This window comes from Myiozetetes cayanensis, unplaced genomic scaffold (assembly GCF_022539395.1).
Source record: "Myiozetetes cayanensis isolate MyiCay16 unplaced genomic scaffold, myiCay2020 scf9, whole genome shotgun sequence".
Classification (NCBI taxonomy): domain Eukaryota; kingdom Metazoa; phylum Chordata; class Aves; order Passeriformes; family Tyrannidae; genus Myiozetetes; species Myiozetetes cayanensis.
The window spans coordinates 7,193,538-7,211,215 of NW_026088185.1; the positions used below are offsets into that span (position 1 = coordinate 7,193,538).

General features: G+C 38.7%; 1 protein-coding gene across 4 annotated transcripts in view; it reads right to left on the bottom strand.

Moving 5' to 3' along the window:
- The window catches only part of HIBCH (3-hydroxyisobutyryl-CoA hydrolase), a 39,646-nt gene extending 24,000 nt beyond the window's left edge, over nucleotides 1-15,646 (bottom strand). For 2 of the 4 annotated variants that reach the window (XM_050340066.1, XM_050340067.1), the window contains exons 1-6: nucleotides 15,432-15,646; nucleotides 14,364-14,406; nucleotides 13,520-13,660; nucleotides 12,805-12,889; nucleotides 11,779-11,859; nucleotides 9,701-9,753 (exon numbers count right to left, since the gene is read on the bottom strand). In XM_050340066.1, the coding sequence (XP_050196023.1) occupies nucleotides 9,701-9,753; nucleotides 11,779-11,859; nucleotides 12,805-12,889; nucleotides 13,520-13,660; nucleotides 14,364-14,406; nucleotides 15,432-15,631 (603 nt within the window). In that variant the 5' untranslated portion in view covers nucleotides 15,632-15,646. The other 2 variants (XM_050340068.1, XM_050340069.1) reach the window with 2 other exon arrangements.
- Nucleotides 15,647-17,678: the final 2,032 nt, after the last annotated feature.

Here is a 17,678-nt window from a genome sequence, read left to right on the forward strand (position 1 = left end):
TCAAGACAGTGCCTGATAAACCCTTTGGGGAATAACAGCAGGCGCAAATCCTTGAGCCTTCAGTGGTTACTTTTCATTGATGTCAAGAGCTGCTGTTGTTATAGTCAGATTACCTCCAAAATGAAGAGCACCCTTTATCCCAGGGATCAGAGGGGAGGGCCCAGCAGCCAGACCCAGCGCCAGATGGTAAATACACTGTAACAGCAGCACACAGCCAGTCCTGTCAGTGTTGCCTCAGAGTTGTTTTCAACATCCCTACATTGCAAAAGCTATAGCTAAAGCGGTGCATGAGACAATCTCCCAATGATTTGTTTGCACTTGCAAAATCTGTATTCTGTTTCACAGTAAAAGTTGCCTTCAGCTCTGAAGCTCTGGCACAGAGCAGGCCACCAGCTTCTGTGTGGTACACGGGCATGAGTTACCAGAGGAAGGGGGAGAGGGGAGAGCCAGAAAACTGGAAAGCAGCTTATCTCGGTTTAGTATGAGAATTACTTTTACTTCAGGGCAGATTTTAGAGCATAAATTAAATCAAATCAAATCCAAAGATGTTCAAGTTTCAGAGCATGATGGCTGAGAAGAGGCATGACATATTTATAAAAAGGAAGAAAAAGAGTAAGAATTGGGAGAAGTCCCAAGAAGCACTGACATTTCAGGGTTCCAGTTTCCTAGCTCTAAAAAAAAGGTTAAAGGGGTAATAATGTCTATCACAGTATAGAAGTACTATGTAAGATAAGAACTTTTCATGAACTTTCATATGCTGCAGCTAGTCACCCCAAGCCATTGATATGTACGTTAATAACTAATAAGCAAAATTTCTACAGTTTGCAATAAAATTTGCACCCCAAATTAAGCCACAAATGAACAGCTTTGTTCTTGTGGGCAATATCCACTTGTGAATGCACATTCCTCTAATTAAAAACTGTACCACAAGTGGGCAAAAAAGTGAGATTTATTTTATTTATGGCTAATTCTAATGTTTCCTAGTTTTTGAATGTTAATCTCAAATGCTGCTCTCTACAGTTCTGAGTAAAGGCTATATACATACAACTTAAAGGATACATCCTAAAAGCAAATAAAATTAAAAACAAAACAAAACAAAAAAAACCCACCCCCCAAAAAAAACACCAAAACAAACAAACAAACAAACAAAAAAAAACCACACCAAACAATAGATGGAAAGACATACTACAATGTGAAGTAAAATGGGGAGCTCCCCCCCTCCATCGTATAGTATACACCTGAGAAATATCAAAAGACACCTAACTTAAGCATTTATGTATTGTATTTGTCTGGCTTCTTTTTCTACAGATTGTCAATTAACAGCTCACAGTCCAAGAGAGATCATGATGAAGTAAAGCAGTCTGTTGTCTTTACGCTTCCTACCTTCTTTCAGCCTTCAATCACTTCAGCTAAACAAACTGAAGTGCCATTATTCAGTGGTTTACGAGATTTTAAGTTTGGTTTAAGACACAGGCTCAAAATTTTTATTTAAATACTTTTTATGGAAAAGAGCAGGTGACCGTATGTTCACAATGGTTTCGTTTCACCAGTCAGAAAGAAGAGATAGCCATGTCAGGCAATTTGCTCAGAAGGAAAGATTCTGTGTGGTCGAGGTCTGTACCCAAAAATGGCACAGAGGGTGAGGGCAGACCCTCCTCATCTCTTATATCACTGGGAACTGCTTCTGGGATTGGGCAGGTTTAGGCTGAGAACAAGGAAATCTTTGAGACATTCCCTCCCTTTCCTCCTCCCACTTCCTGCAGCAGTCCAGCGAGTTGTAACCCAGAGTCTAACTTGTGATTCCTGAGCATACAGAATTTTATTTGTGTAAGGTGTGTTTTTCCATATGCTGCTTTGGTCCTAACTACAGATCATCAGGCAGTCAAAGTACAAAATCATTCCGTTTTACAAATACGTAATTTAAATACAAAGTTGATGTCTTTTTAACAACTTCTTAAAACATATTTTAGAAGTAACAAGAAAAATGTTATTTGCAGATGCATGTCAGAAATTTTACATGTATGCTGGTAGTGAAAGGAACATTCCTAAAGAGCTATAGCCACAATATGGTTAAAAATGGGACAGGATAAGGACAGCTATTGGTCAGCTCCATCTCCTTTGTGTACTAAAATGTACTGACTGAAATGGATGACAAAAAATCTTCTTATGACATCTCTAGTAATTTACTTGATACGAAATATTAATGTAAAAAGAATTGTTGACCAAATCCTCCTAAAGTGTAATTTCAGACATTTGTGACTATTGATAGATGCCCTGTGGTACCTACAGCAAGTCTCTAGCAACACTGTTCAATAAAACATCATATTAACGTAGCTGTTGGAAGATGTTCACAGTGAATTACATTTCTAGACTCAGAAAGGTCTTCAACTTGTCCTGCATATGTAACATTCATTTTTGTTGATGAATGTGGTCCACATCTCTTAGAACACTTGTATATGTTGCGTAAGGCAACATTCACACATTAAATATAACCAATATATTACGCAAACGAAATACTGACTGAACATCTTCCCCTCAATAACATTTCAGTTTAGTAGTTTAGAAAAATGCCAGATGCAGCTGATATTCTAAATACTGAATTGTAAAACTTTTTAGATTTTTTTTCTACTAGAATAAGTATTAGAAAAAAGTGTTACAGCTCAAATTATATGCAAGCAGTTTGAAGTTAAAAGTACTTCTAAAACACTTCTGAAAATTGGCTTTATCTCTTCTTCTAAGAAGTTCCTCTACTTTAGAAACTGGCCTTCTCTTCACATAATTCTTATTTCTGTGATTGAGAATGATTTGTTAGAAATACTGATTCCTGAAAAAATGTGACAACTTCATATAATACTGTGTAGCAAACTCCTCCACAGCTCTTGGCCATTTGTTCCATTCAAGAACATCAAACATTTAAAGAAACGAGCAAGGGTTTTTTCCATACAAGGCAGTGATGGGAAGTAGGCCCATTCCTATTGTAAAGCCAACACAATCTTTTTGGGGGAGTAAGCATTCCTAAATACATGTAAGAGCACAGGGGATAAACTTTTTTTTAACCACTTTCAATACCTGTTGATTGATTTCACTACCACTTGTAGTTAATCTAATATTTTGTATGTCAGGCGTTTGCTTTTGCCTACTGAGAAACTTTGCTACCAAGAAAAATGACATATATGAGGTAAATCTCTACCTAGTCTTTCCCCACAAGACTCAGAACTTTACATAGAGGGTTTCTAAGAAGTGTTAAAATGTCATCCTTCCCTAAAACTCAAATTCTTCTTACATTATTACCAAAACAAAAGATTTTATATGATGCAAGAGAGAATAGTAATACAGACAAAAAATGCGAACTTCAGCTAAGCAAATTTAGGCCTCGAAGTCCCTCATATCAAGTCCTGAGACCAGATTTACAATCTAACGATTTCAGCATCTCAAATGTTTTGCTGAAAATCAAGTAGCACTAATGTGAAAAAGAACTAAACCTAAATATTAGGCACTTAAGTCACTCTTCTACTGCAACACAGACAGATGCAGTAATTCTGGTTCTGTATTCCAGAAGTGATGCACAGGTAGGTGCACAACAGAATGAATATTTCCAAACCATAGAGTAGGTTCAGGAATTTGGCTGCACCTGTTTCTCTGGAACACCTGCAGAAGCCCTTGATTAAAATGATGTCACTCAATGAGCAGCATTCCAAAAAAGCTTTGTGCTTTGAACTGCAGTGTTTCTGATGCTTCCCTATCCCCAGCACAGGTTCCTTTCACTAACAAGGTAGGGAAGCATAGCCTGGATGATATCACTGGGAAATGGAGGGCACCTTCCTCGGAAAGAATCTTAAGTGTTACCAGCAGTTTGCCATCAAACCGAGAGGGCACCCCAGCTGAGGCCATGCAGAAGCTACTCATGAATGACACTTTATTTGATGTTTTCATTATCTGCCTGGATGATGAAATAACAAAGATTTCTATAATTTACAATTTACTTTTGAGTAAGGCAAACCCTTCGAAGGGTAAGGTCCAAAACAGTCTCGCTTTGGAGAAACTAACAAAACGAAAAGAACGACACTTAAGAAAGCCAAATCAAATGCAGAGGTGACAAGCATGTTTTCTATGTCCCTAGACAGTTTTCAGGGGTTTACAGCAACCATGAAATCAATACAAATAATGCAATGCTCTTGTGAAAACTACTGAAGGTATCACACTACAGCAGAGTCTGCACCAGCAGGCAGCCAAGGGCTGAGGTGGGAATCTGCTCAGCCCAGAGTCAGTACACCTGGGCAGCCTAATCAGCCCAATGCCACCTGATATGGCACTCAGGTTTCTTGAAATCCAGAAAAAAGAAGTACTTTTTGCAGTCTCTGAGGAAAAGGGTAGCTCTGCAAGAGAGATTCTTTGATAAGTGAGTTCAGTTTAAGGAAGAAGATTTAAAAACTGGTAAAAGGTAAGCAACAGAGAAACATACTGTGATGGAAGTTTATGTTCTGCAAAGAGGAAAGAAGTAATAGTTTTGATAATAACTAGAAGTGGTGGCCTCCTAGCACAGGATGCTTTCAGAAGCTGCTATTTACGTGGACTATTTGTGACAGAATATCTCTGTAATATAGGGAGGATAATTATTCTGCTCTACTTGGTGCTGATGAATCCTCCAGCTGAAATATTGTCTGGTCTCTGGCAATGAACTGGTAAAGTACATGAATGGGAGAGATTCTAGAGGATTGCAGGAAGACCAAGAGACTTTATCTATAGTAAAGGCTGAGTAACTATCCTTATCCCTATTAAAGGGAGAAAGGGAGATGGCTAGGAGCAAGGAATGTAAGTATCTCAAAATGTCCACAGAGAGCTGTGACTAAGACAGAATATATTGATTGCACATAATAAAGACTTAAATTATACACTGGAGAATCTTAACTTGAAAGAATAACAAAGCACTCAGGTGGGACATCTAGAAAAACCAGGATTGCTGCTGTTGGAGAGTTCTAAGCACATTAGGTGAAAATCAGCTCAGCAGTCATCTAGCCGTACTTAACCCTAGTGCAAGTGCAAAAGACTAATCCTGAGGCTCCTCCCAGCTCTCCACACCTGTGTGGTCTAAACCTTAACATATTTCACATTACTACACAACAGACTAACACACAGTTCTTAAAAAAACATTCTACGGTCCAACAGTCACCCTAAAGATATTCTGTGTGAGTAACTGAGATGTAGACTCTTGATTTAAGTAAAAGACCTTGCCTAAAAACACCTGTACTGCCAGTTGTTGACAAAACTAATGCAAAGCCACTCATGAACCCAAAAACCCAGTTAACAGGTTGTCTTCTTATACTCCCAGTCTTTCTCTACTGAGGAGAGATTAAAGCAGTCAGTACTGTGTACTGCTATTGCTCTCACAAACTGGGCCCTAGAATTTTGAGGAGTCAGGGATGGAAATAAGGTCAGATGACCTTTATTTCTTTAAATTGCAAGCTATATTAAAGTAGAAACTTCCTATTACTCTTCCTAAACATGAAGACTGGAAAATAAAATTCTTGGAATAACTCAAAGCACTGGGCTTTGCAAAGGATTTAAGGGAGCTAGCAACTCTACCAAATTCCATTTCTATGCTGAAAATGTTGCATGTTACCATGGAAGTTAAAACCTACTTTGCCCCACAAGAAGATATTTTCCCCTCCTAAAACTTGAAACATAAATTTTTAAAGCTACAAATGTAACACAATGGTAAAACCTTTAGAAATCTGTAACTTGCTAAAACAAACTTAGCAAATAGGCTGCATTAGACATCACACTAAAGGATAAATCCATTAAAAATGGCCTCATTAGTAATTATACACATAAGCATTCACTAATATTGGACAATAGGCCTGAAACAGCAACAAACTGCTTTTCACAAAGCACTACATACAACTGTGAAACTGATTCCCACAGGCCTTTCTGAAGACCAAGCATACTTCATGTCAAAAAATACTAGATGAATAGAGGTGAGTGTGATTACTGATGGCTACTTAGCACCGTGTTTCTGAAATAAAGCCTAGCTCAAGAAGTTTCTAAACAATGATACTAAGGAAGAGGGTACTTCACACCCACTGTTGCAAATTCCTCTCTAAACTAAAAGCAGTGGCCTTTTCTCCTGAAAATAATGTACTTCTGCTTTTGCAAAGCTAGTAAAGTTTTTACACAGTTTTTAACTTCACAAAAAGTTACTCCAGTGACCTTGACCACATTGACCAACTTCCAAAGCCCATGCCCTGATTTTCTCTCTTTTTTTGGCTAGCATATATTCACCTTGAATACTAAGCCAAATCATCGGAAAGCCACCACTCAAATCTCTCAGGTGTGCTTTTTTTTTGGCTCTGAAACAGGTTTCAGAGTCTGTTGGAGTCTGTTAGAGAGTTAATATATTTTGTAATATATTTTGTGCCAAACCCCTATTTAAAACCCTAGTTTTGGACTGAGCTTATAAAGCACACTTCTATTCATCTCCAAAGAACTCCCAGTATGATTGGGACTTTTCTAGAACTAAAACAATAATTTCTGGTCAGTTGTCATTTGTAGGATGTCATTTGCAGATAATATATTTAAAAAAAAATACTCTGCCTTTCTTGTCTACCGTGCAGGTATCCAATTTCAAGGAAATAAAAAAATCTATGGATATAAATCAACTAAAATAATCTGAACAGTAGTTTTTAACAATATATTTACTATGTAGTTTTTAGCAACATGAGAGTACATGCCCAGTATGTCCCCTTCAATACTATACACCCTTTTGCAGAAAATGTGGTATTTATAGCTCATTTCACTGTTTTTCATTAAAATGCAGTCATCTTTGCTTCATCAAACAAATCTGTCACTTGAACTTAGTGCTCTAAATAAGTACAAAAAGGAACATAGTGCTCTGAATAAGTACAAAAAGATGAAAAGATACATTTATATTGAATATCAATTTTTGATGAACTACAGGAGCACAGACAAGCAGGTGCAGAGAACAAGCTCCACAGCCCCATCTGTTGGCTAACAAAGCTCTCAAAGCTCACACCATCCACCAGCCCCTAGCCAACAATGCTGAAGGGGAAACAATTAATTTTTTGGATGAATAGTTCCATCACAGATCTGAGGTATCCGTGCACCAGCAGCAACTTTTACTTCCTGAGCACATAATAACTGAGTTTCTAACACACTTATGGGATTTTTAACTTCTTTTTAATTAGAACAGCAAAGCACTCTGTGCATAGTGCTGCTTTTCTGAGCAAGGTTGAGACTGGCTTGCTTGCATTTTCATTCATAGATAAATGGTAGTGAAATTGTGAAATAGTGAAAATGTAGTGAAATTGTAGTGTCTAAGGGGTGTCCCTTGACTTACAAGCCCATGCTAACATGACTTGCTTTTCAAGCCAAGGGCTTGAATGTAGATTTTTAAAGGCATTTACTGGAGTTTGTAAGTGACAAATGTTCCGAGCTCCTACTGACTTGTCGGGACTACGATAGCCAGATCTTGAGCATATGGAATAGGTGAAATATGACCTGCTCGTGTTAAAAATACAGAACCCAGTGACTGAGTGATTTTAAACAAAGCACCTCCTTATGTAATGAACAAAGTAACTCCTTCGTAAGAATGCAGTTCTAATGAAGAATTACAGTAGGACAGTTCTGTACAGCAAGCAGAACAAGGTGACAGTATGACAGGGACAAGTTCAAGGGCTTTTCTAGAAGTTCTCATCTATAAAAACCCACTGCAGAGAACCTATTTGTAGCACACTAGAAAACTGCTGCTGCAAGCTTTAAGTTTGGTTAATGTCAGTTGTGATGGGGCTCCCAGTGCTGAAAATGGTGAGAGAAGAGGGTGGGGAAAAGGTGGGAGCTAATGCACTTTTCTTATGTAAGCATTGGTCCATTGAGAGAAACCAAAACAGATCTGACAGACAGGAGAGGTGGTTGAAAGGAAAAAGTGTAGCAGACAACTCAAAATTAACATAAAACACATACATAAAAATTAGCCAGTGTTGAGAAATACTATTGCTGACCTCCTCTGTTAAATTATCAGTAGATGCTCCCATGTACTGCCAGTGGGTGGGGGAAAGTGTGTTGATGGTGCACTCCTGCAGGAAGTACCTTATCTCAGAGTAAAGTGCAGCTGTATTAACAAGTGCAAATCAAACAGCACTCAAGGATAAACAAAAGAAAAAAAAAAGTTTAAAAGTAGTCTGGAACTTGCTCAATTAAAACTTAGATTCCTACCCATAAACAAAGACAGTTGCTATTATTATATGAGGATAAGCAAGTAAATTGTCATTCAAACCCTAATGACAATTACTCTGTCAAAGTCCCACTGAAATCTGGGTATCCTGTACTACAATTTGGTTGTCCAACTAAAGTTTCAGACTAACTGCTGTCTTTTAAAAGCTCTTTGAAGGAAAGAGAACTAATAGAGGATCTCAGTAATGCAGGACTCATCTGACTCCATCATGCTCTTCTCAGTCCAAAAATATACTTTCCTTTCAAATGACAAAATTCTGTTCTTGCTTAGGGCACAATCATAATGAGCAATCTACAGGACCTCTGAAAAGACATCGGCTGTTGAGCAGTTTGGCTCACTCATAGCCTTCCATGCTACTATTCAAAACTCCATAAAAAAAATGGACTCCCTATCTCTATTCACAAACCTTCAGGTCTCCTATGGTCAATAAAATACTTTTTCTGCAAGAAGAGCTACAAAAGTAATCTCCCTTATGCTGGAAATGATGTATGTACACTAGGTTTGGAAGGAATGGCTCTCTAGCCGAAATCTTTGGGGCTTGGTAGCAAAGGGAAGAAAGGTATGGTGTGTTTAAATCACCAGGTGAAAAGACCACAACCAAGTTAGACAAATGAAATGTGTAAGGCAAGATGGAAAGGGAAGAGTCATGACAGGTCATGGATCATGTAGTTGTTCCACTTCTCACATCCTACCTTTGACAGACTTCATTTAAATAGACTGTACAATCTTATCATACTGACATGCAAGAAAACAATACAAATGTAAGCAATGGCATGGCAGACACTTGTGGTGTTTAAAGCCAACAATTGCTGAAAAAATTATTAACACCGAGTATAACTAACAATGTGATTGAGTCTTCTCCATATTGATTTAATAATGAGGTGTGGCCTTGGACAGGGTGGGGGGGTTGAAATCAGGATCCTATAACTCATGGGTTTTTTACAGAGGTGGGAAAGTAGATGTATTTCCAGATTATTTGTTGGAAAAATACGGAACTCGTGGATGTCTTTTAAAGTGTAGCTTTGGATGATATTTTCCCAATTTTTTAAAGAGTTGTCCTTTACCTGTATTTTTATATAGTTCTATTTTTTAATACACTTTGAGTGGAAAGTTCTTCTCAGCTCTTGTATGATCTACATACAAGATCTACATACATCTTGTATGATCTAAAAACTCCCTTTTAGTCCTTTGAAAACATTTGTGAGGGTTGGCTCCTGCAGTGAGGGGATTCTGCTCTTTTGCTCAGCACAGATTCTCAGAGAAAGCACTTGTATTAGCTATCAAAGAAGGGCAGCAGCACACCCTGACAAGCAAGAGACGAAGTTTCAGATTATGATCTTTATTCTTGCAGTGTTTGAAATGCCATGTGGGCACTTCGTTCGACTCAAGTAGAGCATATTATGTTACTTTAAATAAATTATGCCAGGTATTGCACCAAGGTACTTAACTTACCCCTCCCATGGTAATGCCATCAATAAGTGCCACATATGGCTTCTTGCAAGTGCCTGTAAGAAATGTAAAGAAAAACAATGGCACACCTTTTTCAAAAGAGTGGACCTGTGACTACCTGCCACATGACACGTTTCCCCATGTCTTACTTCAGCAAGAGCAACAGAAAATAAAGGGTTATGTAAACAGTCAATTATTAACTGATAGTGAAGGTGGTTCATAAAACTCTTAAAGAAACACCAGTTTCTGACTTACTGCATTGTGAGTGTTGTAAGAGAGAATTATACGGCTATCAGTTGACAGCAGTCTGATTGCTATGTGAGTACCTGACAATTTAGCTATTATAAATAGCTTGGTAGGACAGCGGGACACAACAGCTGCCCTTTCACCCCCTCTCACAGCCTGGATTAACAGCACAGTGTGTGTCAGCCCTTCAGTGCTTTACTACAAAGCCAGATGAATTGGCAGATTTCAGTCAAAATGTGAGTATGCAATCATGTTTTGTCTTGCCAACTCTGCTGGATGTTACAGTCCTTGAATGTGGTGCAGGCAGGTCGAGATGATAATGTCCTAAAGTACCACAGTATTAGCGACCAACTTTATCTGTTGGGGCCTTTAGGAGGCATAAAACTAAAGCCCTGATGCTTTCAATTACCATTCATGGAAAGATTCAGGTATTCACTGAGAATGAAACAGCTGCCTTTGTATTCAGTGTTTTCAGGTCAGATGAAGTTCAAAAAGATTGCTGATACAGGTGTCCCCTGCATCCATGTTGCTGGTTTTTCTGTAACAACTATAGATCATTGTTTAAGAAAAAAGGTATTTTAAAAGGCAGTTCAGTCCTTCAAATTAGTAGTTAGAAAATGTAGCAGAATTGTGTTTTTAACTTTGTTCTTACATGAACATACAAGCTAATGCATGGGCTGTAGATGCTAGCCTTTGAACTAAATTTACTACAGCAGCATTCCTCTTCCACAGTAATGCTGTGAAAGCAGCTCCCCTGTGCATTTTTAAGTTGTAAAATATAAGATACAAATAAGGCAGAAATCTCAGCCTTAAAGGAATAAAATCATACTAAAGTTATCAAAAATCTAGGTTTTGTAATTACATGCACTATATATTGAACACTCTAATAATAATTAAAAAAAAACCCAACAACAAAACAAAACAACCCCAGACTTTTAAATTATGTACCCTTGCAATAGAATCAAGTCCAACTGCCATAGTAATACTGTATTTTCCCCAAGTATGTGAAACCTTAAGCTATTTTTCTTGCCTCCTGTTGGAGAAGGTAAGGTACATAACAAACATGCTCAACCTAGAAACTCAAACAAAGTCAAAGCAAAAATACTTTTTACAAAGTAAAAATTACTCTTACTCTAATAACTGTGCTCTTCTGTCAATGTAAGCAACATCTTCACCTCTCATCCTGTAGGGACTAACGCTGGATATAATATTTAAAATCTCAAAACGCATTACATTAAAGTTTGTTTGCAATTGTTTCTTCTCACCAAAACATTCAACTCTTGAGTTTTACCCTGAAGAATTAATATCCTTTCTTACTATCCCTCATCCCCAGTAAACTTCACACAGTGTCTCTGCTGTCAGTTCTTTGCAATAAGCTCAGGCAGGTAACTCCTGGCCTGAGTTATGCAGTCTTAGTCTTTCATGCAGTCTGTTTAAATGGAAAGCCTTAACATGATTTGATCTTCTGACTGAATATTAATGATTTTCCACGTATCTATTTTTAGCTCAGGTCTCCTTTGAAGCAGATCAATGATACTTAGCGCAGAACTGCAGTGTCTGCAGCCAAGGCTTAATTCTTCCATAGGGGAAATACAGAACAATGGGATGGGATAAAGTAGCTGTCACAATAGCTCAGACAAAAGAAACAAATTCTGCATGCAAGGTATAAAAATGTGATGTTTCACTACTGATACTGAACTCAGTTAAAGAAAAATTAATTACTACTTCTATGATGATCACAGTCTTTAATAGATTAGCAAAGAGAGAGAGTAAATTTACATTCAAGGACAGTGTTATGCAAACTGTACTGCTTCAGAAGCTGCTATCAAACATACCAATGGCATTGTTCAGCCTGTATTCTCCTTGGAAGAACTCTTGTGACAGTTTATCTCCAACTTTTCCTGCCTCTGTGATGGCTTAAGAGAAATAAAAATTCGGAAGAGAAGGAAGTTTAATATAAATATGAGTCATAATTAATAGAATAGACTAATAGAAATAATAATTAATAGAAAATATAAGTAACATTAACAGAAAATAATGCCACATAAGTGGGTTTTTTTCCTACAGCAATTAAACAGAATTTAATCCTGCTTTATTATATTTCAGAAAATCTGCTCAAACTTAAATATGAATGTTAAGTCTCAAGTTTGAGTCAACTGTGTTTTGCTGGAGACTCTGTTACATATTTGTGAGAGTGTGGTCCATTTTCTATGCCATGGAACTCCTCCTAATGTCTAGTACTCTTGTTTGTGATATTTTCCGTATCAATATATAGAACAGTCACTTCAAACTGCTTAAGACTCTAAATACTAAAAATGGGAAGCCAATTAGAGAAGGACATAATTTAACAATAACCCGTGCTGCTTGTTTACCTAAAGTTTAGAACAACTGCTAATTTTCACACTTCGGAGATTTCCCACAGTTTATAGCTAAAACATGATCAAATACATTGATCACCACTGTCCGTTCTGTATCTAGCCATCTAAACCATCAGACACAAATTATCAAATGCTATCAGAGCTACCTACTAGGACCCTTCAAATTCTTTGCAAAGTAGTAATGAAAATCTGGGAAGAGAAAGGTAGAGACAAGAACCCTCTCTCCCCAGGAATGACTGGCTGCTATTACCAGTTATTATAAAAATGTTTACGAATAACAATTCTTACTTTTTTATATAATATCCCAACAGCTTTCTTCTGAGAAATCACTTAAGTAGTGTCTGCGTAAGGAGTCAGCACAACTAATCTCTTACTGTTGTCTGGGAAGGCTCTGTTTACCCGAGTCACAGTAAACAAAAGAAATAAATGCAGAGTAGCAAACGACAAAGATATGTCAAATGTTTAAGTGACTATAGTCCTTACCTCTGATGTCACCTCCAGCACAAAAAGCTTTTCCCCCAGTTCCCTTGATAATTATTAGAAAAGTTTCAGGATCTTGCTCCCACGTCTAAAAAAAAGTAAATGTTTCCATGTAAGACTGACGTGTGGAATAAAAGGCTTTCTCTGTATACAGTCTATAATTCTTATTTTACTTTTTCAAAAAGCAAATCAATCCATACTTTAAAATAGTTTGAAGTTTGAGAGCCAACTGTATTTCTGCCACCCCTGAGCCCTTATCCATCAAGTCCTCATTTAAGGAATGATGCTGACAGCACCTTGCTTTCCAATGGTTTGTATTTTTTATCTCAGCCAGCCTCCCCACAAAACATGCATCTGATCAAGAGGTAACACCACTGTTTAGCTTGAAATTTGTGCATGCCAACTGACCAGCTGGGTGTTGCCAAAAGGAACATACAAATGCTTGTTCTGAATTCAGTTCTGGGACTAATACGAATGTTCATTTATCTATGGAGATGGTAAATTTAACTTTGTCTGACAGCTTGTTTCTTTGACGTTTTCTCTTTCTAACTTGCTTGAAACTGTCTGTCCCTTCTCATCCCATAAATCTGAGCTCAATGGCCACTGCACTCACACAGACTTTCATTCTTTAAATCAGTACACTAAGTGTCAAATTGCATTTTAAAATTGGTTTCAAATAACACATGTATAGCGGACGAGGAGAAGTTGAGATACTAACCTTTAATTGTGGGTAAATTTTTTTGATCATAGAAAGATTTAGTGCATTGAGAGCCTTGGGTCTATTCAAAGTTATTATTCCTGCACCTCCTCTCTTTTCCAGCAACACTTCAGCTGTTGAATCTGTTTGGTTTGACATTTTCTGTACATGCAAAACCAAATAAATATAGCAAGTGTCATCAGTTAGATAACTTGAGTAACATACAAGAGTGTTTATGGAAGTATATTCTTAAAATGCATTATTTAAGATGATAAAACACGCATTTTGCAACTGTATACTAATTACATGCTTTCCCACTGTGCTTCAAGTTTTATTTGAAGTTCTTTTGAAACTGTTCCATGTTTGAGGCCTTCGAAGTAATAAATCTCAGGTAACTTTTTTGGCCACACATTTTTAGCAATGACATTTAAATGAAATTAAGAAAAAACAAACAAAAACCACCCAAACATCAACATAAAACCATAATTCCTTAAAACTGACATTCTGAAAATACCTACAACAATTAGAACAAAGACAGTGCCATGTGTACCTATTGGCAGTTTGACACTGCAAATCCAAATGTACACATTGCTCTGTCTGTAAGTAACTTTTAATAGTAGAGAACAAATCACTGAACTATTTTCACAATTGATTTCAAACTCACAGTGGGACAATATTTAAGGAATTTACGAAGGTAACACGGAATTTACGAAGTGCTCAAAGATTTGGACAATGCTGTGCCTAAGCAATAAATGACAGCTTTCAGAACCAGTGAGCAGACACATGAGAAGCTGCATGTGCTGTCCATCTTGAGGGAGTTGAGGAGTCCTGAAAGCTTCCAACTCAGTCAAAATGCTGTCCTCACCAAATGTTGTAATATTACTTGCAGTCTGTTGATTGCCTTCAGCCTAAAACAGAAATATTAAAAAGACAGCTAAAACCATAAACCAGCTGGGTTAACCAAAGCAGTGGCAGAAAAATTTCTGAACACAAGTATTTTACATTCTCCTTTTTAAAACCAAGCAAGTTAGGGTACAATTTTGTTATCCAAACAGTTGCAAATTCCTTGCTTACTAGTAAATAGAGAGCAGGTACCAATGTCAACTACTAATGTTTTCAAGTTAGGAGAACCTGGAAAGACAGAGGGTTTGGGGATTATAAGTCATAGTTAATGTGTGTCCTTTAAAGATTTTAGTGCCTTTTTCTGGATGTTTAAATAATGGCACTAAAAAAAAAGAAGAAACGGTCTTGTCAAAACCTTGTGTATTTCCAAAGGTTCCATTGCACAAAGCTGCCCCCATGTGCACATGTATTTACACGGGGTTTGTGTAAGAGCTCCCACAGGGCTCGAGTTTCTGTGGGTGACAGCAGAGATCCACACCAGGGCATGCCGTGACCATGTCGCCCGTTTTAAGCAGTGAGGCTGTTATTTCTTAATTATCACAGAGAAAGGCAGCTATCGGTGGCGCTGCTCAGACATCAGACGGATGGAACGAGGAACTTAAGCGTACCAACCCAGTCACCTACGTGTTACACGTTAACACCGCGGCATCCTACCCTATTTTTAAATCATGATCTCTTTAGGACGGGAAATTTCGCCGGGGCCTGGCTATTCCAGGCCCAAGCCGCGATGTACAGCAGCCGCGGGGCCGGGTTCCGCCGCCGGCCCGGCCCGTCCCGCCCCGCCCGTCCCCGGCGCTGCCGGCGCCATTTCCCGCCCGCCGGGGCGGCCCCGTCGTTACCTGGGCAGCGCGCGCAGCACCCACCCCGCCATGGCGGCCCCACCGGCTCCGGCGCGGGGCGGCCCCGGGGCGGGACGGGCGCATGCGCGGGGCGCTGAGGGGGCACCGCCGGAACCCTGACGAGGAGCGGTTGCTCCCGTCCCGGGACCGGCTCCGGGGAGCGGCCGCCAACCTCGGATCCCCTTCCTTACCTGGGATTTCTCTCCCAGTTCCCCGTCCCGAGTGAGGCCGGGAGGTGTGAGTGCGCGAGGTGATGCGGTTTCGTTTTGTCAGTGAAGCAACGATGCTGCGTGTAGCAACAACAAACCGTGCTTGTTGCTGCCCAAAGTGGGGCAAGCTGGCGTTGCCAAACCGCCTTCACAGAGTTCAGCCCCGCGGACTGAAACTTCATTCTAATGGTTTGTTATTTTCAGCAGTGAAACCGGTTTCTTGATTTCTGACCTCCTGGTTTCTCTTCATGCTTTGCACCCTGTGGACAAACCTGTGCTGTCCACACCCCCAGCTATTGACACACAGAAAGCGAGTGAGGTGGGATTAAGGAGCTGCTCTGATGTGACCTCGCAATGAGAGCTGCTTATAAGTGAAGGTGAATACATGGATTAAGCACTAGCACGGTTACTGCCCCAACAGTAGCTGCAGACAGCTGTGAGCTCAAACACAGTATGTGTGTGTTCAGCATAAATTGACTCAGAAATTACAAGTGGGAAAATTGCCTCTTTTTAAAAATTATTTTTAAAAAACAACAACAACAACAACAACAACAAACAGAATATAAAGGCACTTGAGAATTTATGGCCATCATCCTAGGAGTTCACAGTGCTAAATTCACTTTGATTTCCATAACTAAGACCATTCAATGAATTTTGGTTTTCAGGCTGACATGTACCAGCATGAGACTCATACTGAAAAGTGTGATGAAACATGGAGTAAATGACAATAAAGTGCACTAGGTAGAAATGTAACTTCATCATCTCTCGGTATAGCAAGTTCTTAGCACCAGCTGCCTTGATTCACATTAGTATTTTACAAATCCAAACAATCTTAAAATCTCTTAGCTAATATATTTTACTGGAACAAAAAAATCCCAGCTCTCAGAAGCACTTCTAGAAAAGTCCCCAGAGGGCAACCTTGCTCTTCGTTTCGAGAAATGATTCAGCCCCTGCTTAGAGCAGCATCATCTGTGTTGGTATTTCCATTGCAATGACTCTCAGGGTGTATTAAATTTGGTTGTAAAAGTCTTAATCAAACTAAATAGGCATTAAAAAAAAAAGATACAGAACATTTGTGTATTAACGCAGTCTCAGTTTTCAGTCTTGTACACTGTGAACAAAAAATAACTGAGAACAGGACATGAGATGCTTTTTCAGTCACTGGAAGACTACTGCAAATTAATGAACTGCAGAATTCATTAGGCAATCCGGACTACTCAAACTTTCACCTAAAGATTATATGATGCTCACTGATGTAGCTTATTGCCAAACCTGAATCCTGAATTAGATACTTTTTTTTTTTGTTTTTTTTTTTTTTTGAAGGATAGCTCTACATTCTCATCCAGGCATAACCAATAATAGGGAGTTTGATGAGCAGGTAATATTTTTGTTCTTCACATCCTATGTCTTAAAGTCTATACATTTCACAACCAAATAGAACCTTTCTGTCAGATAATCTTTTCGCCAGTGGTGGTGTGGGAATGAAGAAATGGGCATGAGGAAGCTAACCTTGGGTAAGAGCTGTCTGAAACCCCTGGAATTCTCTTTAACAAATTCCATTTGTACATGGGCAAGGCTGTGATCAGGACACAATTACACAGGGTGTCTATGTTTCAAGGGTCCAAAATAGAAGTTGGTGATCTGATTCATCTTTTCCCTATGCTGACTTTAAAGTGCTCTCCCTCTGAGTTCAGCGTAAATAATGGTGTAGACCCTTTCTTTGTGGTATTCCAGCTGTGTCTGATTTAGGGCAAGAGTGGGGCCTACTCATTTGTAAACAATGAGGTAGCAGCAAGCATTGTCTTGCAACAGCTACTGATTTCTTTCCATGGTGGTGACACTGAATTTATGCTCAATGTTTTCTTAAAAATACTTACTTTTTTTTTTTTCTTTTTAAATATAAATTGCTTTCAGGAAGAAGAGGTGGTGACAGAAGAGCCATCTTCTTTGAGCCTAGTGTTCTTCATTTTTAAACATGCTGGTGGTGGCTTGAATTTTCCTATATTTTTTTGGGGAGGGGGGGTGGTAGGTGTTGGGAAATTTTGATTTTATCGCAGACAACCATTTAGTTGACTGCAGTCCAGTCCAAAAAGTAACTCACATATCATTCTGCTTTTTCATAGATCTCCTGCACGCCCCATTTTTTGCAGAGTGGAAAGCCAATGTTTTCTAAAAAGTAAATAAAAGACTTCTATAAGTAGAAATAGGGAAAAGATTGAAAATAATGGA